The sequence below is a fragment of the Palaemon carinicauda genome, chromosome 43, assembly GCF_036898095.1.
Source record: "Palaemon carinicauda isolate YSFRI2023 chromosome 43, ASM3689809v2, whole genome shotgun sequence".
In the NCBI taxonomy this organism is placed as follows: domain Eukaryota; kingdom Metazoa; phylum Arthropoda; class Malacostraca; order Decapoda; family Palaemonidae; genus Palaemon; species Palaemon carinicauda.
This window is the reverse complement of record NC_090767.1, coordinates 58,880,393-58,908,137: the sequence shown is the minus strand read 5'-3', so window position 1 is coordinate 58,908,137 and position 27,745 is coordinate 58,880,393. Positions and strand designations below refer to the sequence as shown.

The following is a 27,745-nucleotide window of genomic DNA, read 5'->3' as shown; positions in this document are numbered from 1 at the left end:
TATAATTACTTAAAATATTTTGTGACCTTCAAGGAATAAATTCTCTCTCTCTCTCTCTCTCTCTCTCTCTCTCTCTCTCTCTCTCTCTCTCTCTCTCTCTCTCTCTCATTTTTGCAAAATACAACTTGATTTTAATTGCTCAAAATACTTTGTGACCGTCCAAAGAACTAATTTCTCTCTCTCTCTCTCTCTCTCTCTCTCTCTCTCTGTCTCTCTCTCTCTCTCTCTCTCTCTCTCTCTCTCTCTCTCTCTCATTCCAGTTCTTTATATGTACATATATTTTACAAAATACAAATTAATAACTCATGACCGTCACCAAACTAAATTTTGACGACTAACTCTCTCTCTCTCTCTCTCTCTCTCTCTCTCTCTCTCTCTCCTCTCTCTCTCTCTCTCTCTCTTTTTCCTTCGTAATTTGGCACAAACTTATCTGTATGAACTTTGACATTCTCTCTCTCTCTCTCTCTCTCTCTCTCTCTCTCTCTCTCTCCTCTCTCTCTCTCTCTCTCTCTCTCTCTCTCTCTCTCTCTCTCTCTCTCATTCCAGTTCTTTATATGTACATATATTTTACAAAATACAAATTAATAACTCATGACCGTCACCAAACTAAATTTTGACGACTAACTCTCTCTCTCTCTCTCTCTTCTCTCTCTTCTCTCCTCTCTCTCTCTTCTCTCTCTCTCTCTCTCTCTCTCTTTTTCCTTCGTAATTGGCACAAACTTATCTGTATGAACTTTGACATTCTCTCTCTCTCTCTCTCTCTCTCTCTCTCTCTCTCTCTCTCTCTCTCTCTCTCTCTCCTCTCTCTCTCTCTCTCATACTCCATATATAATTAGTTTTAATAACTCATGACCGTCACCGAACTAAATTTTGACGACTAACTCTCTCTCCCTCTCTCTCTCTCCCTTCCAGTTCGGCATGACTGAAACGCCTCCTACGGCAGGAGGAGGCGGAGGCGGAGCTGCTGCTGCCGCAGTAGCGGTCCGCTGCCTGCCGATCACTTCTGCCTGCGTTGGAACAACTACCAGACCAACATGACGGCCGTGTTCGACCAGCTGTTGCAAGAGGAGGTGAGTACAGGGAGGAGTTGGTGGTTCGAGCCTTGCGGCAGGTGACGCCGCGGTTGGTAGGCCGTTCTGAGGAAAGATCTTGCGTTAATGTTAGTGTGCCGGAAGCGGTTTAAACGTTATAGATGCTGTGTCAGCAAAAAACTGGCAGTAATTTTAAATATTTATTCAGATAAACCATTAGGGTTAAGCCTAAGGCTTAAACAGAGGGAAAAGGGACTGCGCTTATCCTCCGAGGAGAAAAGAGCAAAAGTATACTAAGGCTCCATAGGCAACTAGCCTAGGCGCAGTCTTTGGAAGCATTTTAAACGTTAATTTTAGTGTTTCGGAAGCGTTTTAAACGTTATAGATGCTGTGTCAGCAAAAATCTGCCAGTAATTTTAGTCTTTGAAAGCGGTTTAAACGTTACAGATGCTGTCATAAAAGATCTGGCAGTAATTTTAGACTTTGGAAGCGTTTTAAACGTTATAGATGCTGTTTCAGCAAAAATCTGGCTGTAATTTTAGACTTTGAAAGCGTTTAAAACGTTATAGATGCTGTGTCAGCAAAAATCTGTCAGTAATTTTAGACTTTGGAAGCATTTTAAAACGTTATAGATGCTGTGTCAGCAAAAATCTGGCTGTAATTTTAGACTGGAAGCGTTTTAAACGTTATAGATGCTGTGTCACCAAAAATCTGGCTGTAATTTTAGTCTTTGGAAGCGGTTTAATAGATTCTGTGTCAGCAAAAATCTGTCAGTAATTTTAGTCTTTGGAAGCGTTTTGAATGTTATAGATGCTGTGTCAGCTAAAATCTGGCAGTAATTTTAGTCTTTGGAAGCGTTTTAAACGTTATAGATGCTGTGTCCAGCTAAAATCTGGCAGTAATTTTAGTCTTTGGAAGCAGTTTAAACATTATAGATGCTGCTTGAGCTATTGTACAACACACGGAGCAGGAATGGGCAATCTTTGTCTTTCATTCCGCGTGTTTGCTCCGAGATGGCCGATTTAGTACATACCTATACGTAGCCTACTGCATGTCATTGTTTCAATAATTAACTCTAATTTCATTTGTAACTCTGTTGTTTACCACTTATAAGCGCGACCTTGATTTATGTTTATCCTCTACGTGAGAAGAATTGGTTTGTATTGCTTCCTTTTCCTAAGATTTGAGGGAAACTTTGTGTTTCATCCTCTGCATGAGGAAAATTAATATGTCCTTTAAAGCTTTTACCCCCAGGGTATTTGGAAATTTCCAACCCTTAACCTCCAGGGGGTTATTTTTTTCCCAGCACATTTTGCAGTATATCTTTTTTAAATTGCTCTAACAGCCATAATTTTTGTCACAGAGAGGTCAGGTTGGTCTCATTCTCTTGGAAAATGCCTGAATTTTCTCAAAAAATTATCAAAAATATGAAAAAAAAAAATTTATAGCATTTTTTTGGAAGGACGTACCGGTACGTCCATGGGGGTAAAGAGATGAGTTTTGTGAAACGTACCAGTACGTCCTTTTGGGGGTAAAAGTGTTAATTATACCATGTAATTAATGAAAGAGATGTCAGTTTTATGTATACTTCCATAGTAAGACAAATAAAATAAGGAATTGTAACAGAAAAATCAGTATATATTGAGCAAGTAATATTTCTCGCGTATGTGTATTATCAAGTGGTCCTCAGCCACTTAGATATACAGCAGTTGCCCCCAGTTGATTAACAGTTGCCCGTGCCTGGCGTAGCGTACAGTTACTGTATAGTAGCCTTCCTCCCCCAAAATCAGTCCCAAAATCAGTAATCTTTAAGGAAACACCATCGCAATGATAGGTTGCGTTCAAAATCTAGTCATCCTCACGTCCGCATTGACGGAAGGTTAGGGAACTCGGGGTGAATGTAGTTTATCGGGACAGGGCGATACCTTTCTTATTACTAGCCCAATCTTTTTTTTCCCTATGGGGAAGATGTGCTTTACTAATATCCGATATACCATGATATGAAGTTATTTTATATTATCTAAGTCCAGCCCAATAAGGGGGTCCGGGGGCTGGCCCCCGGCTAGGGGTTGTGACCTGGGAACTACTAGGTTTGGTTAGGTTGGGTTTGTGAGGTTTGTATGATAGCGACAGTGGTTGGGGGGTCGCAGGGGGGGCGGGCGTTAGGCCCCCCGTTAGGTCATTAGGAAGGTAAGGACATGGCTTGTAGGTCAGGTTATGGGGGGGGGGGGGGGGGGGAAGTTTGGGTTAGTTGTTGTCCATTTTTCTCAGCGTGTCCCCATAAACTACAAAGACTCCGGGAACTCTCGTAAGGAGTTCCAAAACTGGATGGTAGTAGTTGACATTATCCACATTCAATTAGGTTGTGAAAACGGATGTGTGCCAAAATCGTAGTTATTCTGCCTAATGTAGACCCAAGTTCTCAACTTTTATCATGTTTTAACCCTTTTACCCCCAAAGGACGTACTGGTACGTTTCACAAAACTCATCCCTTTACCCCCAAATACGTACTGGTACGTTTCACAAAACTCATCCCTTTACCCACATGGACGTACTGGTACGTCCTTGCAAAAAACTGCTATTTACATTTTTCTTTGGATATTTTTTATAATTTTTTGGGAAACTTCAGGCCTTTTCAAAGAAAATGAGACCAACCTGACCTCTCTATGACAAAAATTAAGGCTGTTAGAGTAATTTAAAAAAAAAATATACTGCAAAATGTGCTTGAAAAAAATTATCCCCTGGGGGTTAAGGGTTGGAAAGTTCCAAATAGCTGGGGGTAAAAGGGTTAACGAACCAATGTATTGTATTTCACCTGGTATAAGTTACTGTATCATTTATACATTACTGTATAGTATTTAATAAGCATGAGTTTACGAATGACAAACTAAACCGTCAGAAAGGTTTACCTCGCAATTTCTCAAAAAGGAAAATTTTCATGACCTCTGCTAGGATAAGTTGACAGTATTGAATCTTGAAAAACATGCTACCTAGGGTGAACACTTTAAAATTCTATTTATATACAAAACCGGAGGAGTTAGTTCCAAAACGTCCGACACACCTACTAAGCCAGAGGGGCACTCAGTCGAGCATAGACCTTCGCCTTGGCAGCTTATTTTTAATATGTATTAATTGCCGTGGGGTTTCATACACTCAAATATTCACCTAGTTTGAATTCTCAGTGACAACGATGTCCAAACTTATGGCTGATTATGTGAATGGAACATTTTGCTTGCCTGTGACCTTGATCTTTGACCTTGACCTTCCAAAATGTAATCATTTCCACTTTTTTACATAAAGGTTAACCCCTTCAAGTTTCATTACTCTACAATGAAAACTGTGGCCGGGAAGCTGTTCACAAACAAAACATACTCAAACAGGGGGTAAAACATAACCTCCTTCCAACTTTGTTGGCTGAGGTAGCTATATTTCATTTCTTTTAGCGAGGCATATTTGCACCGACTCGCAGGGGTGCCCTTTTAACTCGGAAAAGTTTCCTGGTCGCTGATTGGTTAGAATTATCTTGTCCAACCAATCAGCGATCAGGAAACTTTACCGAGCTAAAAGGGCACTGCTGCGAGTCGGTGCAAATCTGCCTCGCTAAAAGAAATTGACTATAGATACACTTGTCCTTCAGTTCCCCTAAAACCTAAGTTAGAACTAGAGTTAGATGCTTCCTTCCCCAACCTGCTATGAATCATAAAAGTTTATATTATGCTCTTGCTGTCTGTGATCAATGGAACAGTTTTCCTTGAAGCAGTCTGTATTTAGTAGTGCTAACTGTTGCACGGACTGGCCATACAGTACTACATTGGATTCTTCTCTCTTGTTACGATTCATTTTCCCTTTTACCTATTTCCGCCAATAAATATGTTGATGAAGGTACTAGACAAACTCAGAACTTTCAGAGGCCGAGTGGCTCTAGTAGCCCCCAACTGGCCCAAGAGCAACTGGTTTCCCCTACTGGTGGAACTGGGTCTCCATCCTCAACGGATTCCCAAACTCGCAGTGTGTTAGCTTCCTCAAAAATTCAGAGTGCCCTAACTTTATGGACTTTATGAAATTTGCAGCTCAAAAGGATGCGGAAATTGATCCTCAAAATACCTTATTTTTAGAATCGGATAAAAGAGAATCCACTCTTCGACAGTATGATTGAGCTGTAAAGAAACTCGCAAAGTTTTTAAGATACTCAAAGGTTGAGACGAAAACCGAATAGTCTGGCATAATCTTTACATATTCTCCTCTGTCCTCATACACCTGACAACTCAGTTTACCAAACGGCTTCGGGTGAATTTCAAACCCCTAATGGTGTACGGTAGTATTGTTTGGTTAAGCTTTGATAATGGTACGACCCGATGAAATCTGTTTCTCTGTTAGGATCCTCTTCCAAAAAGGTTGGAATATATACATACATATACCAAGGCACTTCCCCCAATTTCGGGTGGTAGCCGACATCAACAAATGAAACAAAAACAAAAAGGGGACCTCTACTCTCTCTGTTCCTCCCAGCCTAACAAGGGACTCAACCGAGTTCGGCTGTTACTGCTAGGGTGTCACAGCCCACCCTCCCACATTATCCACCACAGATGAAGCTTCATAATGCTGAATCCCCTACTGCTGCTACCTCCGCTGTCATCTAAGGCATCGGAGGCAGCAGGTTGCAATACAGGTACAAAATTATATGGTTGATCCAAGTCATCTTTCTACTTCTGTTGGGATGTGCTCTGACGACGTCGTCAGTGTGTTCTGGGCAAAATTCTGACGCAAAAGAGTCTCCCGTTGTGTTCTTATCCCGCGTTGTCAGTTGATACCCTCAGTGCGTTGGCCAAAATTAGGAACGACTTGAAAAGGCACTTAAACATACATAATGCCCCGTCTATGAAGGCTGGCTAGAATTATTGTAACGGAGCCAAGAGTGGGTTGTGAACTCAAAGGCAGGAAGCAATCAACTGAGTTGTTTATTAAGGAACACTCTTTATATACAAAACCTCAAGGCAACAGGACATGACCTGTTCGAGAGACAGACAGTGTTACAGAGCAAAACGGAGACGTGATCATTCAGGTTCCTTTTTAGTGCGAGGGAAGAGCGCAGATACAAGCATAATATATACAAAATAATTATGTACAATTGTGTGATACACGGTTGGTACATTATTCTTTAACTAAAAACATTCTTTTTCTTGGCTTTCTGTAGCCTAACCTGTTGGATCTTACATTTGGATGACTTTACTGTACTGTAAGTATATGCCAAGCAATGTAGTGCATTGATTACGGTTCCTTGTATACAGTCGTTATGAGGCAGTGTCTTCTCTTCTCTGTTGTGTATGTTTGAAAAGGTAGAGCTGTTACTCTTCTAGTTTAAAAGAAGTTCATGATGAGGTTATGAGTAGCAGGGGGTCTCCTTTTCTCTCGAATGTGTATATGGAAGGTAGATGGCCCCCTTTTGGGAAGAGACAAGGTCCCTGTGGCCCCACAATAAGACTTATAGGGTCCTATCAGTTTACCATTGCACAGTTTCTGTCGTGGATGTACAGGGCAACGTTTGCAATGTGTCACCCCATCCTGCTACTTGATCATTGGGAAGCTTGTTGCAAGGTGGCAACTTTTTTAATTTCACTGGGGAAGACCAGGAGCTGCTTGTCTGCGTTAGTGACGGCTTCTTCTCCATTTTGACGCGATTGCTGACCATCTAGTCTGTTTTTGTCATCTTACTGGAATCACCATTTTTATACCCCATTTTTAGTCAGGCATTGATATCCATTACAATAGCACGGCTTCCTGCTTTCGCTGTATAAGCCTCTGAACTGGCTTCCTGTACAATTGCTCGTTATCCACACATCACTCTGTTAAAAGTGACTCGCTTTGGTCCATATCCAACGTTCCGCAAGATTCTTGAAATACAAATAAAGCATTATCCCTTTCTTGTATCACTGAAAAAGTAGACAGTCCACGTGATTTGCAATTTAGTAGATACAGTAAGTAGTTCACCCTTTTACCCCCAAAGGACGTACTGGTACGTTTCACAAAACTCATCCCTTTACCACCATGGACGTACTGGTACGTCCTTGCAAGAAACTGCTATTTACAATTTTTTTTTCATATTTTTGATAATTTTTTGAGAAAATTCAGGCATTTTCCAAGAGAATGAGACCAACCTGACCTCTCTATGACGAAAATTAAGGCTGTTAGAGCAATTTAAAAAAAATATATACTGCAAAATGTGCTTGAAAAAGGAAACGCCTGGGGGTTAAGGGTTGGAAAGTTCCAAATAGCCTAGGGGTAAAAGGGTTAACTGACACGATGATGTCTGGTTTGATACATCTTGATTCTAGGGGTACTCCTTCATGGGGCATTTTCTTACCCACTGTGTTTAGGGAAAGGTGGTTTTCTTGGGCGTTATGGAAGCCGCAACCAGTTTATTGTTGAAATCCTACACACATTTGATAATATCTCTGACTTAGGGCTGTGACCCTCAATGCAATTGGATACAGTACTCTGTAGTTTCTTTATGAAGAGTAGGTATATGTAAGGGATTGTGACAAAGGAAAAATCTATTTTTGAGTGAGATAGCCATGTCGTCCTGATGGAAGTTCCTCCTGGGAACTTTCTGCGATTGATATTACAAGAGAATTACCGTCAGGTATCACAGGGTTCCAACCCCCGGATCTATACGAAGATATCGTGTATAATCAGGGACGTATCATAAGATAACCATAGATATCTGACAAAGATATACGTAATAAAACAAACTATGACTAATGATGTAAGGGGACTTCTGTATTTGAATTCAGGTGTTCAAGCAAGGTGAAGAGAAGGTTTTATTAGGTTATGTATCACAATGTAGTTGCAATTTTATGATGATTCAATATGCCGGCAATCCAGTAATACAATTTACTTAGAGATGTTATCCCTTTTACCCCTAAAGGACGTACTGGTACGTTTCACAAAAGCTATCCCTTTACCCCCATGGACGTACTGTTACGTCCTTGCAAAAAAATGCTATAAAAATTTCTTTTTTCATATTTTTGATAATTTTTTTTTAAAAATTCAGGCATTTTCCAAGAGAATGAGACCAACCTGACCTCTCTATGACAAAAATTAAGGCTGTTAGAGCAATTTTAAAAAAATATACTACAAAATGTGCTGGGAAAAAAAATAACCCCCTGGGGGTTAAGGGTTGGATATTTCCAAATAGCCTGGGGGTTAAAGGGTTAAAGAGAGATAATGTGAACAGGGTAATGTGATGTTATTTGTTTGCGTATTACGATGTTTATAATGTATGTACAAACCACTTACGAGAATTAACTTGCATACATTGATTCGTACACTATGGCGTAGAAATCAGTTATTGTACGAGAACGTCAGAAGTTCAATCTTAGCGAATGTTTTTATTTTGAACAGCTGACATGAGTCTCTCTTCATTGTTTACATATGAAAGATCTATTTTAATGTTACTAATCTTAGGGTAAATGTAGCCATTCCTAGTCTACTGTAGAACAAGGGCTTCAGACATGCCTTATTCATATCTGGTGGCCAGTTTTCATCATCACGCTAGCCATCTGCGGATTGGTGATTGTGGGAGATTTCAGTCTGATCGGTCACAGCAAACCAACCTGTTATGATTGGCCATGACTAGTACAGCTTTCCTGATCATGGCGATACACAAACCCTTTCACCACTTTAAGGTATCCTCACTCAGAAAGGTTTTTACAGACAGTCATATATTATTTTAATTGAACAAATCATCAGTTTGACCGACAACTTTAGCATGATTCGTTTCACCGTCTATGACTCTACGATGTCATGTCCTTCCCTACATCATTGCTTATTGTAAATTTATTTTTCCTAATATGAGGCTACAGTTGGGGTATCATTTAGATGATTTTTGTAGCGTTTGATGAGAAAGTGGGTGTGATGTATAGTAAGCCGGTAATAGAAAAACATCTATAAGATATTACTTATACTTATTGTGCTGTGAAATAATACAGTATGATATATTTACTTTCAAGCGCATTACAGTAGAGTGCAATCCTCCGCTGCGGCAGCTTATTTCACGACCTTTTGCTTGACCTTGACCTTCCAAAATGTGATCATTTCCAGCTTATTACATAACAGTTAATCCCTGCAAGTTTCATTACTCTACAATTAAATTTGTGGTCAGGAAGCTGTTCACAAACAAACACATGCACAAACGGGGGTTAAAACAAGGGACGTTTTCAGCTCCAAGACGATATTTCTGTGTTGAACAGAGACTTACAAGTCTCTTCGTAATACGCAGTAGATACGACAGATCTGATTTAACATTGTTACTGATCTTAAGACATTTTATACTCTATTCAATACTTCTCATATAGTGTTTTTATTTTTATTTCCTTTCCTCACTGGGCTATTTTTCCTTGTTGGGGCCCTTCTTACATCATCCTGCTTTTCAAACTAGGGCTGTAGCATAGGTCTTAGTGATTATAATAATATTAGAACACTTCTCACATATTTGTGTAGAGATTCCGAAACTGTCACCCGATACAACCTCCAGACAACGTCCCGATACTGTAGCACCCTGAGTCGTAATATTTACAATTATTTTATTCTTAGGGCCGATGCTAATGTAACTCTATTTTACTAAGGTAAATTGAATTTCTTTGATTGGGGAGGTGTGGGTCTTCAAGATTTGGATGTGTAGGCTTTTGTCATTAACTTTATTGTTCGGTAGTACGTTAATACTAACTTTTTGTAGAATAGGTGGGACTTTTTCCCTGGTTTAAAACTTTTTGTAGAATAGGTGGGACTTTTTCCCAACCCTTTAGCTGGAAAATTTACACTTCCAACGCAAACAAACATATTCTTTTCTTCATAACAGATGTGACATACAGTTGACGTAAATGAAATTAATCAGCTGAATTTAGTTGCTACATGTTTAGCCTTTTATAATATACTTTTGAAATCAGGTGTGAGTTGAATCATATATATTGCTCTACAGGAAAGGGTACCCTCAGTGGGACAACTCTTCACGTAGCATTACTACGTATTCCTAAGCGTACCCAAGAAATTGAATCGAGGGATGGATTTGCCTTTAGGAAGTATTCTTAAAGATTTAAAAACCGAATCTTCGGGGTGAATGTAGTTTATCGGGACAGGGCGATATCTTTTTTATTACTAGCCCAATCGTTTTTCCTTATGGAGAAGATGGGCTTTACTATGATCCGATATACTATAATTTGAAGTTATTCTATATTTTCTAAGTTCAGCCCAAGAAGGGGGTGCGGGGTTTGCCCCCGGCTAGGGGTTGTGACCTAGGAACTACTAGTCAATTTTTTTAGCGATGCAGATTTGCACCAACTCGTAGCGGTGCCCTTTTAGCTCGGAAAAGTTTCCTGATTGCTGATTGCTTGGATAAGATCATTCTAACCAATCAGCTATCAGGAAACTTTTCCGAGTTAAAAGGACACTGCTGCGAGTCGCTGCAAATGTGCCTAATAAAAAGAAATTGACTATAGGTTCGGTTAGGTTGGGTTTGTGGGGTTTGTATGAAAGCGACAGTGGTTGGGGGGTCGCATAGGTCATTAGGAAGGTAAGGTCACGGCTTGTAGGTCAGGTTAGGGGGGTGGGGGGTGTTTTTGTTAGTTGTCCATTTTTCTTGGCATGTTCCCATAAATTACAAAGGCTCCGGATATTCTTCAGAGGAGAGGATAAGCTGATAGCTCTGCCAGTGATAGGAAGTCCGTTTGATGAAATGGTCGAGTCTCGTGTTGATTTTCAGTGCAGGTCAAAACTATATTTAATGAAGGTCGTTTTTTGTTATAGGTAGGTTTTCGATCCAGATCTATTATCATGGGAGATCAATACTATATTCCCTTCTGGGAGGGAAGGAGGGGGCCGGTTGGTTTCATTTCAGGTCAATACTGTATTCAATGAAGGTTGACTTTCGGTGTAGGTCGGTTTTCGATCCAGGTCCATTGTCACTGCAGGTTAATACTGTATTCAACAAAGGTCGACTTCTGGTGTAGGCCTGTGAAGCAGGTCCATTTTCTGCGAATTTTAGCCCTGTACACTTATTTCTATGTTCCCTAAACACATACTGAACATGAATAATTACCTATAACAAAATATCTTCATTATTAATACTTTAAGATATTGTACAGCCATTACTAATACTGTACAGCCATTATTAATACTGTAAGGTACTGTACAGCGATCAATCATTATTTTACAACATAGAAACATGACGTGAAGTCCAGAAAACCTGACCTATTGTTAATTTGATTTTGGTATTTGCACATAAACTTATTTATATCATTTAGGATGCTGATAATTTTGTGGACAACAAACTAGAGGTTCAGTATTACTAATGCTACTAGAATTACCAAAATTACTTTGTGTTTATCAACTTTTCATAATAAATTAATTATGTTTATCAACTGTTTTGGATAAAGTAATTATGTTTATCAACTGTTTTGGATAAAGTAATTATGTTTATCAAGTGTTTTTGTTAAAGTAATTTTGGTTATCAACTGTTTTTGATAAAGTATTTATGTATATCAACTGTTTTTGATAATTTAATTATTTTTATCAACTTTTTGATAAAGTAATTATGTTTATCAACTTTTTGATTGTAATTATGTTTATGAACCTTTTGATAAAGTAATTGGTTATCAACCTTTTAATAAAAGTAATTATGTTTATCAACTGTTTTTAAGGAAGTAATTATGTTTATCAACTGTTTTTAATAAAGTAATTATGTTTATTAATTAGTTTTGATAAAGTGGTTGTGTTTATCAACTGTCTTTGATAAAGTAATAATCTCTATCAACTTTTTTTATATCCTGTAGATAGAAGTCGAGGGTGATCGACTTGTAAGAAACTAAGGCTTAAATATTGATTAGTTTATTGTAATTGGTTTTATTCATTGCTGTGATTTACTCTGATTATTTCACGCCATCGCTAACGCATTTTCTTCTCCTCTCCGCAACAGGTGTTCGTAGACGTTACCCTCTCGTGCGAGGGAGGGCAACAGCTGCGCGCGCACAAAGTCGTGCTGGCCGCGTGTTCCCCGTACTTCCAGGCGGTGCTGCAGAACAACCCTTGCAAGCACCCCATCGTCATTCTGCCTCGTGACGTGGCCTTCGCCGACCTGCGGGCCATCATAGAATTCGTCTACCGCGGTGAGATAGACGTCGCTCAGGAACAGATCAACTCACTCTTGGCCGCTGCCGACACCCTCAAGATCAAGGGCCTGTGCGAGGTGGGGGACGACCCCACGCACGTCCCCCCCGGGTTTACGGCCACGCCCTCCAGCGCCGCCTCCAGGCACAACAATAGTAGCAGCAACTCCAATTCCGTGAATCCCACTCCCACAAGAGGACGGCCGCCGTTCTCCAGAGGCCGCTTCAATACCTCTTACAGACCACGCGGCAGGCCGCCCCTCTACGGCCGTCACCGGTACGAGAGGCCCACGCCAGGCGGAACGCCTGGATCTCGTCGGGGAGATCATCATGATCATTCCGTGAGTATTCGCTGTTGTGGGTTATTTTAGAGAAGAGAAAGAGACAAAGACCATAACTTAGTGGGAAGAGTAGGCCTGTCTCTAATTATTAATTATTTTCTTACCAACTTTAGCTAAGTGAGCAAGTTATCTAATGTCCACAATTGTTGAGCTTGCTATGAGTGGTTGAAAAATGGAATGACACCTAGAGTATTTGTGCGATTGATCAAGTGACACGGATGTGTAAGATATATCGGGAACGCTTTTGAAAGTGGCTGGTGGGAAGACATAATGGTTGTTACTTAATGATTCAGGAATGGAGAGATAAAGAGTGGATATGATTGCAATCGAGTCCGCATTATGGTGTTGAAAGTGGCGTAAAATGGATGACGGGGATGAGCAAGGTATGTTTGTAGCATGGAAAAGTTTCTTGAGACCGTAACGTTGCTTACGGAAGAGTGGAAGTGGTTGAATTGTATATGTGTTAGGGAGTTTGATGATGTAGAACAAGAGTTTTTCAAATTAAAATCTTGTTGTCACAAACAGTACTATACATTATGTTTAGTACTGTATTGTACAGTATATCTGCTGATAAAATGTTGCATAGGAATATATTTTAACCCTTTTACCCCCAGGCTCTTTGGAAATTTCCAACCCTTAACCCCCAAGGGGTTATTTTTTCCCCAGCACATTTTGCAGTATATTCTTTTTTAAATTGCTCTAACAGCCTTAATTTTTGTCATAGAGAGGTCACGTTGGTCTCTTTCTCTTGGAAAACGCCTGAATTTTCTGAAAAAAATTATCAAAAATATGCAAAAAAAAAATATAAATAGCAGTTTTTTGGAAGGACATACTGGTACGTCCATTGGGGTAAAGGGATGGGTTTTGTGAAACGTACCAGTACGTCCTTTGGGGGTAAAAGGGTTAACATCCAAACAGTACAGTATATAATTTCGTAAAGCTTAAACCTTTCAATTCATTTTGCTTTTGATTTTTACACGTCACAACCATTCTATTAACAACCCTCTCTCTCTCTCTCTCGGACGTCCGTTCCCCCCGCACAGAACAAACGCATCAAATTAGAGGAGGGAGGCACAGAGGCCCTTCACCCGGTAGCCGGCGCGCCTGCAGCCGACGAGAACAACCTTGTCAACCAAAGAGCGCCGCCTCACCCCCACTACGTCCACAACGGTAAGTCTCGAGCCCCGCGGCGTTTCATTTCGATTCACTTGTAAATTCGTTTTTTTTTATTGATGTCGTCGCTTTTGGTTGTTCTTGTGGGTCCTTCGTCTCTATTATCATGTTTTTTTTTCTTTTTATTGTAATTGACTGTTAATATTATCATCATGCTTATACATATACAGTATATGCATACTGTGTTAATTTGAATGTCTTTTAATCTTTTAAGTACGTAGGCGTACTTTGTTATTTTTTCGTACTATGTATTTATTCAAATTTAATTTATTTATTTATTTTCATTATCATTATTGTTTAGACTGATGAGTACTTTTTGTTATTTTTTTATTTATTGTTATAAGTACTCAAGCTCACTTTCATATATTGTACGCTATATTTGTGTACGTACATATATACTTTACTGTAATTTCATCTTACATACTATACGTGTTTATTTTTTATAATGATACGTAGTCATTTTGATATATATTTAAAATTTTTCATGTATTTTTCCATTATTTTTTATTTCGGATGAATATTATTTTTTTTTATTACACATCACTCATTAAATGATTACTCCTCTCGTACAAGTCTCAAATAACTGGCAATAATTTCTAATGAACCTTTGGTTCATTGCATTTGCTTATGTCAAACTACCCCTTAGTTTCTGCTTCCGTTTTGCACAGAGAAAACATCTATGGTCGGAAAGATACGTGAACATTACATATATGTTCGTAGAGCGATTAATTTTACGTGTTATGTTAATGCTTTTGTGACGGAAGAGTTAGAAAATGATACACCATTAATGTATGAAGAGTGATAGATTTTTTTGTTTATCATTTAAATGGAGGATCAGATTTTTATTTCAAAATAAATTAGTTGGAAAAACAAAAAAGAGAATGATTAGTTTGTTCGTGGGTCAAAGTAGCGAGAAGTTATACAGACTGGTAAAAGACAAAAACCAAATGGAGGAGTAGAAAGGATGAAATACATATATTATTTTAGAATTATTATTATTATTACTAGCTAAGTTACAGCCCCAGTTGAAAAAGCAAGATGCTATAAGCCCAAGGGCTCCAATAGGGAAAAATACCCCTGTAAGAAAAGGAAATAAGAAAATAAACAATATGAGAAGTAATGAAGTTAGAATAAAATATCTTGAAAACTAACAATATTCAAACATATATTTCATATATAAACTATAAAAAGGCTTTTGTCAGCCTGTTCGACGTAAAAACATTTGCAACAAGTTTGAACTTCTGGAGTTCCGCTGATTCAACTACCCGATTAGGAAGATCATTCCACCGCCTGGTCATAGCTGGAGTAAAGGCGGTTCAAGTAGACGGCACTGTATGGAGAAGTCGCACGTGCCGATGGACGCATAAAAAACATGTTGCATATAAGTATTACCAACTTATAATTGCAGAAAGCAGATTGGATAAGCTTAGAGAGTGCGACTACAGAACTTCTACCCCTATAGAAGAAAAGTTTCCGTTTTAAGGGCAGTGCATCGCACAGTCTCGAAAGCTCTGTGATTGCGTGAATTTGCCACTGTAGTCGGTCCTTCGCGTTTGGGGAAACATCCATTGCTAAACATATTGTTACCTAATCGCTCTGTCCAATACTATCATCGTTCACTCTAGAAGAAGCAAAGGACTGTGTAATGTCCAAGAGACTGACCATATATACATATAATCAGCTAACGAATCCACTCTCTACCAAGCTAGGACCAGGGAAGGCCAGGTAATGGCTGCTGATGACTCAGCAGGGAGAGATATAGTCTCCCTCTAAACCCTCCCATCCTTCGCTTTCAAGGATGGTGAATTTGCAGACACTAATGAAAAGTTTTTGAGCCTGAGAGAGTGCAAGTCCTGTCCAACGGAATGCGAAGTAGGGATATTTGGGACATTTCTAATAGGATACCAAATTGGAAGAGGGATAGGACAATGTCCTAGAGACCAAACATCATACACTTACGATCGAATTCAAGATCAGGGTTCGCCAAACATTGAATGATGATACACTTGGGAGGCCTATAGCTCTGTAAATTGTACGTCGGCAGGTCATGAAGACAGTTTATTTAGGTTTTACCTTTGGCGATTACCAGTCCATGAGCTCGGTTTCAAAGCCGGATTTTCCGATTGCGAGTAGCTGAAAATCCGCTAAGCTACGCGATAGGCCGCTCGTTGAATCGATACCAATAAACCTGGTCTCGTGTCGGCTGTATGTGAAGCACTATTGAATATAGTAATTCCTTAGCCATTGCGGGTGTTACATGCCCCCCCTCCCCCGTCCCCCAACAAGTAGCTGAAAACTTTAAAGTAGGTTTAGAAATCTACTTTATACTTTTCATTTTATAATTTTTTTCATAATTTTTATTATCTTCATAGATTTAAGCTTTCATAGTCCCAAAATTTAAGTTTTAATGAAGAATAATTAAAATATATAAAGCATAAAACTTAGCTGTCCGCAGAAATCCGGATATAATGATGAGTCAGCAATATAGATTTATATATATATTTATAAATTCTTGTATACTAAGGGAGCGACAGTTGAACCGTGATATGGCAAGAGGTTACTGTTAATATGCCGAAACCAGGAGAAATAGAGCTTATATGAAATTCAGTTAGGTTTATGAATGAGTTGATAAAACGTGATTGTTTGAACTATCAATGAAGAACGAAAGTTTATGTTTTGGGTTTGACTCAAGTCGAAAGAAGCGTTAGTTAGCTTGGTGTGAAAGATTGATAAGTTGGAAGAGGAAGAATAAGTTTGACAAGTTTGGCTTAAGGAAAATGAATGAGTGGACGAGAAAGTTGTCTCTTTACGAGTGGAAAATGAAAGAATCGAAATTAGGGAAAAATAAATGAGTGGACGAGAAAGTTGTCGTGTTTACAAGTGGAAAATGAAAGAATCGAAATTTGGGAAAAATGAATGAGTGGACGAGAAAGTTGTCTTGTTTACGAGTGGAAAATGAATATAGAGCTGCCATATTTACGAGTATAAAACGTAAGAATCAAAGTGTCGAGCGGTCACGCCACGGAATCTTTATTTTTGAGCGAAATTGTCAAAGTCCTCCCTGAGTACGGTAGTCTCCATTTCTTAACAGTCTCTTCATTACCTGGCTAAGATAAATGACTAGATGGGACTGAGGTGCCCAACATACACAGACGAGTTAATACGAAGACTTAAGCCTCTCCAGAAAAAAAAAAAGTTTTATGCCAAGCACAGAAGAGCTTAACTAAAATTGAACTCCCCATGTACAGCTCAGGAAGGCCTCCCCCTAAGAAAATAACCCATGCCCAACTTAGAAAGGCCTCGTCCAATAGAAAACACCTCATATAGCTCAGAAAGGTCTCCCCCACCCCCAGTAACCCTTTTACCCTCAAAGGACGTACTGGTACGTTTCACAAAAGCCATCCCTTTACCCCCATGGACGTACCGGTACGTCCTTGCAAAAAAATGCTATAGAAATTTGTTTTTCATATTTTTTGATAATTTTTTGAGAAAATTCAGGCATTTTCCAAGAGAATGAGACCAACCTGACCTCTCTATGACAAAAATTAAGGCTGTTAGAGCAATTTAAAAAAAGTATACTGCAAAATGTGCTGGGGAAAAAAATAACCCCCTGGGGGTTAAGGGTTGGAAATTTCCAAAGAGCCTGGGGGTAAAAGGGTTAATAGAAAACACCCCATGACCAGTTCAGAATCAGTAAGGTCACGTTGCCTGTGAACTGATAATCCAAGATTGGAACTGGAACTCAGAAAGACAAATGGGACGTCATAGAAATTAATAGATGCCTCGAAAGGACACGAATCTAGTGGTACAGTCCCTTTAGACCTTCAGGATGTAATCCCTGAATACTTTTTAAACCAGGTTCTCTGAAACTCATTTTCTGTAAGGTTACTACCGCCACTAGTTATTGGGTCCTTTGACTTGGCCAAACTGTACTACATTGTATCCCTCTCACTGATCACGGTTCATTTTTCTTTTGCCTATACATATATGCACCCAGTAGTCTGGCCTATTCTTTCCACATTCTCCTCTCTCCACACACCTGACAACAGTGAGATTACTAAACAATTCTTCACTCAAGTGATTAACTACTGCACTGCAATTGTTTAGCGGCTATTTTCCACTTGGTAAGGGTAAAAGAGACTCTTTAGCTATGGTAAGCACATCTGCAAAATCTTCTAGAAAGATACTCCAAAATCAAACCATTGTTTTCTGGTTTTGGGTAGTGCCATAGCCTCTCTACCATGGTCTTCCACTGTCTTGGATTAGAGTTCTCTTGCTTGAGGGTACACTTGGGGACACCATTCTTTCTTATTTCTCTTCCTCCACAGCTAACGATTCAGGCAAAGTTGTCTGTGAAATAATGTTAATTTAGAGAATTATTGAGTCCACTATATACAAAGTTGCCCACAATACAATTTCAACGTTACGATTATCATTATAGCCATCGCCTTTACTGTTGATATTATAGTCATTATTTTTATTATCCTTATTTTTATTATTATTACTGATTGCATGGATTCAAATTTCGGTTCTGCATCTTAGTTAGCTACGAATCGTGGGATCTTTTCATCTGTGACTTTTTCATCTGTGACTTTCTGGGGTTTATCTTAAGCAAAGAATTTATTTCCCAAGTGAATCCAGTTATGATCTTACTCGTCTCACCTAAATGTTTTTTTTTTTTCTTTCAAATCACATCATTACATTATATGTTTTATAATTCTTTCTCATAGTTGTAATGCATGATTTAATTGGAGCATGTGTTTTATATATGCAGTTATTTCTCAAGTCCAGGAATTACATGCTAAATCATTATTCTAGAAGGCGTGCGTGCATATTCGTCCGGGGGTACGCACAAGAAGTACGTACTCGCGCTTTTCTGTCCGTACTTGCGTGACAAGTATGTACAGGTTCTAACGATACGCACACTAATGTGCTTCATTATTCTAGAAGGTGTGCGTGTGTGCGTATTTGTCGGGGTGTACGCATGGGTTAAGTATGTACAGGGAGCGCGAGTGTGTACGTTACAAGTACGTACACGTTCGAACAATATGCACGCATGCCGTAATGTGTTACATGGGAATGGTTGTCGTCACATTAGGGTTCTGGTTAAAATTCCCGAAGTAGACGAGCCATAAATGATCCATCATTTGACATAATGGGATTTTAGTTGTTGTTATTGTTTGTTCTTAAGTGTGAAGGGGAGAGAAATTGGTGATGGTGCTGATGAATATGATGATGATGAGTCTGTCTTTAAATAAGTGTCTTGTAGTCGTGAGAGTTTTTGGTGGACTATAATGTTTATGTTGTGCACTGGTGGCCTGGCCTTCCTACTCTAGGCGGGGCGGCCGTACCCACTGCCAGCCATGCGCCGCCGTCCGCCCATGGCCACCACGGCCCTCCTCCTCCTCCACAGGCTGTTCACCCCCCTGCAGCTCACGTTCCGCCCCCCCTTCCAGAGCTGGGCCCATCCGTCGGTCTGCCACAGCCAGGTAAACAACACAGCTATTTCTTCTATTTTTTTCTTCTCCTTCCTTCCTTCTACTACTCTTTTCCTTTCTACAAATGCCGCAGCACGTCCACACTGCCCGAACCCAGCCACACCTCTTCTCTCAGTCTCTCCGTCTTGTGCGATGTCTCTGTCTCCCTACGATACGATTAGGAAATTGTGTGCGGCGGACTCTCTCAGATCCGTCCGGAGAGTCGGAGATCTTATATCTACCTTTGCTCTCTCTCTCTTCTTCCTCCTCCTCCGCCTCCTCCTCCTCCTCACTTCCCTTTCCTGTCTAGCTCTCCTGTGGTGGTCTTCTTCCCCTTGAACATCTACCTTAATAATACTCCCGGCTCATGTTGCTGTTGTACGCATTTGTAGCTAACGTAGTTTACGCTTTGAGTATGGCATAGTTGTCCCCTTGTAGTGTTTGCTTTCTGTACTGTATGCGTTCCTAGTTGGTGAGAACGCGGTTGCATTCGCCTCCATGTATTAGATATTAACTGAAATTACATTTTCCAAACGAGCCAGACAAATTTTATATTCTTTTTGGCAACCATCAATCATTACTTTTTTAGTATATCAAATAACAATTTTATGTGGAATACTCTTAACGTGTTTTAATCCCGACTATAAGCAGACCTTACAGAACTTACGTGGAAGGTATTTATCGACTTCACACTCGCTTTATCTTCCCCTGCTTCAACCCAACGACTAAAACCGAACCTTCTGACCTTTAGATTTTAAAATTTTAGCTTTATGTGATGTAGCACTCGAGACTTGATAAGGGTCACGGTCCGGGTCGGGAATGGTCTCGGCTCGTAAAGTATGGTACTTGAAGTGAACCTTGTTCGACTTTTGAACCTTGTCCGACTTTTAAATCTGGGTGATTTGAGATCTTAAAATGACTTTGACATGGCGTGTGACTTCAATTTAAGATGAAAACTTGACACTACAAGTATGATTCCTTTTTTATAGAGTTTTAATTTTGTAGTTTATTGGAAGGACTTGGACTCTTGAGTATAACAGATAACAAGGATGACTTGAGCCCTGAGTACGACTTGAATATATAGCTATATTTATATTGAAAACAATACGAAATGTGAACTTTTGAGTAAATTTTAAGTTTTGAATATTTCTTCAATCCGTTGCGTATGTCTTTTGTGTCTGATATCCCCTCGGTAACACGATACTAAAACTTTCTTTTCATGTGGTTTTTGTGCCTGTATTGAAAACATTTAATTCCTCATTTTGATACGCCGTAATTATTAATTTTACATTCCTATAGTCTTCAATGTAGAACATATTATTAGTTCTGATACAATACACTTGTTAATTTTACATTCCTATAGTCTTCAATGTAGAACATATTACTAGTTCCGATACAATACACTTGTTAATTTTACATTTTCTATAGTCTTCAATGTAGAACATATTATTAGTTCCGATATAATACACTTGTTAATTTTACATTTTCTATAGTCTTTAAGCTAGATATTATTAGTTCCGATACAATACACTTGTTGATTTTACATCTTCTATAGTCTTCAAACTAGATATTATTAGTTCCGATACAATACACTTGTTAATTTTACATTTTCTATAGTCTTCAAACTAGATATTATTAGTTCCGATACAATACACTTGTTAATTTTACATTCCTATAGCCTTCAATGTAGAACATATTATTAGTTCCGATACAATACACTTGTTAATTTTACATTTTCTATAGTCTTCAATGTAGAACATATTATTAGTTCCGATACAATACACTTGTTAATTTTACATTTTCTATAGTCTTCAAACTAGATATTATTAGTTCCGATACAATACACTTGTTAATTTTACATTTTCTATAGCCTTCATTGTAGAACATATTATTAGTTCCGATACAATACACTTGTTAATTTTACATTTTCTATAGTCTTCAATGTAGAACATATTATTAGTTCCGATACAATACACTTGTTAATTTTACATTTTCTATCGTCTTCAAACTAGATATTATTAGTTTCGATACAATACACTTGTTAATTTTACATTTTCTATCGTCTTCAAACTAGATATTATTAGTTTCGATACAATACACTTGTTAATTTTACATTTTCTATAGTCTTCAAACTAGATATTATTAGTTCCGATACAATACACTTGTTAATTTTACATTTTCTATCGTCTTCAAACTAGATATTATTAGTTCCGATACAATACACTTGTTAATTTTACATTTTCTATCGTCTTCAAACTAGATATTATTAGTTCCGATACAATACACTTGTTAATTTTACATTTTCTATAGTCTTCAAACTAGATATTATTAGTTCCGATACAATACACTTGTTAATTTTACATTTTCTATAGTCTTCAATGTAGAACATATTATTAGTTCCGATACAATACACTTGTTAATTTTACATTTTCTTTAGTCTTCAAACTAGATATTATTAGTTTCGATACAATACACTTGTTAATTTTACATTTTCTTTAGTCTTCAAACTAGATATTATTAGTTTCGATACAATACACTTGTTAATTTTACATTTTCTATAGTCTTCAATGTAGAACATATTATTAGTTCCGATACAATACACTTGTTAATTTTACATTTTCTATAGTCTTCAAACTAGATATTATTAGTTCCGATACAATACACTTGTTAATTTTACATTTTCTATAGTCTTCAAACTAGATATTATTAGTTCCGATACAATACACTTGTTAATTTTACATTTTCTATAGTCTTCAAACTAGATATTATTAGTTCTGATACAATACACTTGTTAATTTTACATTTTCTTTAGTCTTCAAACTAGATATTATTAGTTCCGATACAATACACTTGTTAATTTTACATTTTCTATAGTCTTCAAACTAGATATTATTAGTTCCGATACAATACACTTGTTAATTTTACATTTTCTATAGTCTTCAAACTAGATATTATTAGTTCCGATACAATACACTTGTTAATTTTACATTTTCTATAGTCTTCAAACTAGATATTATTAGTTCCGATACAATACACTTGTTAATTTTACATTTTCTATAGTCTTCAAACTAGATATTATTAGTTCCGATACAATACACTTGTTAATTTTACATTTTCTTTAGTCTTCAAACTAGATATTATTAGTTCTGATACAATACACTTGTTAATTTTACATTTTCTATAGTCTTCAAACTAGATATTATTAGTTCCGATACAATACACTTGTTAATTTTACATTTTCTATAGTCTTCAAACTAGATATTATTAGTTCCGATACAATACACTTGTTATTTTTACATTTTCTTTAGTCTTCAAACTAGATATTATTAGTTCCGATACAATACACTTGTTAATTTTACATTTTCTATAGTCTTCAAACTAGATATTATTAGTTCCGATACAATACACTTGTTAATTTTACATTTTCTATAGTCTTCAATGTAGAACATATTATTAGTTCCGATGCATTACACTTGTTAATTTTACATTTTCTTTAGTCTTCAAACTAGATATTATTAGTTCCGATACAATACACTTGTTAATTTTACATTTTCTATAGTCTTCAAACTAGATATTATTAGTTCCCATACAATACACTTGTTAATTTTACATTTTCTATAGTCTTCAAACTAGATATTATTAGTTCCCATACAATACACTTGTTAATTTTACATTTTCTATAGTCTTCAATGTAGAACATATGATTACTTCCGATACAATACACTTGTTAATTTTACATTTTCTTTAGTCTTCAAACTAGATATTATTAGTTCCGATACAATACCAATGTTAATTTTACATTTTCTATAGTCTTCAAACTAGATATTATTAGTTCCGATACAATACACTTGTTAATTTTACATTTTCTATAGTCTTCAAACTAGATATTATTAGTTCCGATACAATACCAATGTTAATTTTACATTTTCTATAGTCTTCAAACTAGATATTATTAGTTCCGATACAATACACTTGTTAATTTTACATTTTCTATCGTCTTCAAACTAGATATTATTAGTTCCGATACAATACCAATGTTAATTTTACATTTTCTATAGTCTTCAAACTAGATATTATTAGTTCCGATACAATACACTTGTTAATTTTACATTTTCTATAGTCTTCAAACTAGATATTATTAGTTCCCATACAATACACTTGTTAATTTTACATTTTCTATAGTCTTCAAACTAGATATTATTAGTTCCGATACAATACACTTGTTAATTTTACATTTTCTTTAGTCTTCAAACTAGATATTATTAGTTCCGATACAATACACTTGTTAATTTTACATTTTCTTTAGTCTTCAAACTAGATATTATTAGTTCCGATACAATACACTTGTTAATTTTACATTTTCTATAGTCTTCAAACTAGATATTATTAGTTCCGATACAATACACTTGTTAATTTTACATTTTCTATAGTCTTCAAACTAGATATTATTAGTTCCCATACAATACACTTGTTAATTTTACATTTTCTATAGTCTTCAATGTAGAACATATGATTACTTCCGATACAATACACTTGTTAATTTTACATTTTCTTTAGTCTTCAAACTAGATATTATTAGTTCCGATACAATACACTTGTTAATTTTACATTTTCTATAGTCTTCAAACTAGATATTATTAGTTCCCATACAATACACTTGTTAATTTTACATTTTCTATAGTCTTCAATGTAGAACATATTATTAGTTCCGATATAATACACTTGTTAATTTTACATTTTCTATAGTCTTCAAACTAGATAATATTAGTTCCGATACAATACACTTGTTAATTTTACATTTTCTATAGTCTTCAAACTAGATATTATTAGTTCCGATACAATACACTTGTTAATTTTACATTTTCTATAGTCTTCAATGTAGAACATATTATTAGTTCCGATACAATACACTTGTTAATTTTACATTTTCTATAGTCTTCAAACTAGATATTATTAGTTCCGATACAATACACTTGTTAATTTTACATTTTCTATAGTCTTCAAACTAGAACATATTTAAAGGAAGTGATTCCTCCGGGCGATAAGTCAAGCTCGACTCGTACAGATTAAGGTGTGATATCTGCGAGATTCGTGGAAAAATTAACAGAATTAGATGCAAAATAGATGTTGAATAGTTAAAATAACTCGGTAGGAAGATCGATACCTTGGAACGAATGTCGCGGAGGTTGACGAAACAATAACAATATCGTTACGTATTATCGGCTCCGCAATCTAACGTTACACGAGAAAATTTCCAGTGACGAACGTACCTAGCTTTTCAAACTAGATATTCAAATTAAACCATATCACTTTATTTCATTTAAATTTCATATTTCATTAAATATATAGCTGAAGAAAATAACTTAGAGGCTATAAATTGTAATGAGGCTAGCGTAGAACACTGTATTCAGACATAATCATATTTTAATAAAAAAAATTTTGATAATAGATTTTGCTTCTTTCGGACTTGAAGATTTTTATAGAAATTTTCGGATTTAGCAGAATTAAAGTAATTTACATATTTTGTTAAGTGATTTCCAGACTTGCTTTAAATATAAAAAAAAACTAAATTTAACTTATTTGTAAAGCATATGAAATTGTAAGAAGTTTGTAAATTACCGATTCTAAAACGACAATTGTAAGAAGTTTGTAAATTTCCAATTCTAAAACATTGCAGTGAAATTTTATAACCAGAAGACAAGTTTACATTATTATCCTGAGCATCATATGGCAAGATCCACCATCGAATGTATATACCTCACTGATGAAACTTGCTATCGTTTCTACGTGTTTTAAATCTAAAATTGTTTGCTTTGCTCCCGAACTTCGGTTTCTCGGTTCTAAAGTATCTCTATGAATTTACCGCTCGTGACCTTAGATGTATCTCTCTATTGTTGACCTTACATGACCTTTCATGACCTTCATAACCTCTTGACTATACGATTGGCTTTTGTTTTCTCGTTTCATTAAACGTAAACTTTGTACAGCTTTGATATTGATGAAACGCACAAAACCTCTGCAAGTGATTTTGCCCTCGTTCTTGTTCGCTGTTTTTAGATAACAGAGACAATCTTGAAAAATCTTCCGGGCAACTAAAAGATACATTTTTTGTCTTGAAATATTTGACGCAACATCTTTAAAATAAAAAAAGTAGTTTAGGGAAGACAATTTTAATTTCTATCTCAAAAACTGACGTAACTAGTTCAGGGCGACAATGAGGCCTTTATCTCCTGATTAAACTTCCTTTTGTGAAATCCTTCCTTCCTACCCCTCGTCTGACTCCGCCCAAGGCGTATCCCGTTCCGAAAACTGCGGCTACGACTCCAGACAACTGTGTGACTGGGTCTTTACTCTATCCTTCCTTGTTCCTCTTTGGAATGGCAGTGAAGTTATAGTTATTTGTGGCAATACGTCTCTCTCTCTCTCTCTCTCTCTCTCTCTCTCTCTCTCTCTCTCTCTCATGCATGTAAAAGCTCCTTCGGTGTAAATTTATCAACCCTTATTTGTGGCTGGAGAGATAGGCTTGTTTATTTACTCCAAATCTTTCAAATTACAAGTCCCAAACAATCCCTCGACACAAAAACAAATATATAATCAAAAGTGGCAGGTATCCCTATCAAATATGCTTTGTAGTGCTTGCTGTTGTTAAAAATAAAAAGAGTATGTGGCCCTCTAGCTAACCCTGAGGATATGCGAATTGGTACTTCTCTCCGTAAGCTGAACGAATCACGCCTGCTCGATTTTTTCCTACCCCTCCCTTTCCCCCTCGTAGATGTGAGTGTGTGTGTGTGTGTTCGGCCTGTAACCTGTGATCCTACTTGTAGTTGCTTGCAAATAAATGCCAGGAGATATGATAATGATGATGTGGTGTTAAAAGGTCAGATGCAGGTGCCATCTCATCGGTGGTTAATCGGAGAGGATTAGTACATGCTTAGGTGTTGGTTGTCGCTTAGTAGTAGATGATAATAGCACCGAGACTCCTGTATCTGTAGTGGCTGTTGAATCCAGCTTCTGCTTATTCTCCTATGTAGTGAGTGCCCCGTTCCACTTGCTTTCCGTGTGGGAGGGAAGGGAGACGAGAACGTCGCTCGCGTCGACTCGTCCGCGGTGTACTTTGGGGCATGTGACGTACGTTTGAGTGCGAGACTGTAGTTCGGCAGTGAAATACGGTACTTAAGTGTGTAATTACAGTATGTAAATGTGTAATTAAATTTTTATTATGGTGTTTTGTTATTTCTCCTAAGTTTTTTGTACATTGCTTACCTAAAATGCTGTTTAAAATGGCGTACTAACCAAAAAATTTAAGGTGATTTAAACGGTTTTGGAAATTTCTTTCGTTAGAACATAATAAAGGTGTACAAGGTAAGCTTAAGCCTTCTTCTACAGTCTCTTAACAGGCAGTTTATATACTCCTTAGCAAACATTGCTCGCGAGGAAACCCATATCTAATGAAATTAATATCTCGAGTGGGTTCCTAGTAAGAAATTTAAATATTTTAAAGTGTTTTATCATATGGATCACAGCCACAGCACATCAAGGATGTCCCCCTTTTGTATATTTATATTAAATCAGTCTCCTTTTTTTATATTACATATGACTTAGTGGGATGTAACTATGACTTCTGTTATGTGCATTGGGACCGAACTTGACCTCGGTTTGTATCCATAGTTATTTTGGAAATAGCTGAACCTCAACGTGCGACGTTTTTTCGACGACGTAGCATTTGTACGTCTACTGATAGTAGTATTGAAGGAATTGCAAGATGGAACTGTGACGTAATTGGAGCCACGAGTTAAAGCTCAACTTAATGGAAAATTTTTCGTTGATTAATTTACGAAGTGCAAACATTTTGTCGATTAATTTTATGAAGTGAAACATTGCATCGATTGATTTTACAAAGTGGAAATTTTGCGTTGATTAATTTTACGAAGTGCAAACTTTGTGTATCATAGATTCATTTTACAAATTGCAAACTTTGTGCGCTGTCGATTCATTTAACAAAGCGCAAACTTTACTTCGATCAATTTTACGAACTGGAAACGTTACGTTGAATAATTTTACTAAATACAAACATTACGTTGATTATTTTGCAAAATGCAAACTTTTATGTTGATAAATTTTATAAAGTGAAAACCTTACGTTGATTAATTTTATGAGGTGTAAAATTTACATTTATTAATTTTACGAAGTATAAACTTTGTTAAATAATTTTACGTTTATTAATTTTACGTAATTTACAAAATGTAAACTTTACTTTACAAAATTTTACAAAGTGTAAAATTTCATTGATTTATTATATGAAGTGTAAAATTTTTGTTAATTAATTTGTCTGTTGACCTTATAAAAATGTAAACTTTACGTTAAATGATAATGCAAAGTGTAAAATTTCATTGATTTATTTTACGAATTGTAAACTTACACAATTTAATGTTACTAATTGTAAGCATTACGTCGATGAAATTTATAAAGCGCAAACTTGACGTTGATTGATTTTATGAAATACAAATTTTACCTTGAATAATTTGACTGAGTGTAAACTATATGTTCATTAATTTTACTCAGTA

The 27,745-nt window shown here is 36.8% G+C and overlaps 1 protein-coding gene across 1 annotated transcript in view; it reads left to right on the top strand.

Annotated features, from left to right (window-relative positions):
- Positions 1 to 918: 918 nt before the first annotated feature.
- The window catches only part of LOC137634017 (protein bric-a-brac 2-like), a 39,786-nt gene continuing 12,959 nt past the window's right edge, over positions 919 to 27,745 (top strand). The window contains 5 exon segments of the mRNA XM_068366257.1: positions 919 to 987; positions 990 to 1,070; positions 12,001 to 12,531; positions 13,575 to 13,701; positions 19,041 to 19,193. Coding sequence (XP_068222358.1) covers positions 919 to 987; positions 990 to 1,070; positions 12,001 to 12,531; positions 13,575 to 13,701; positions 19,041 to 19,193 — 961 coding nt within the window.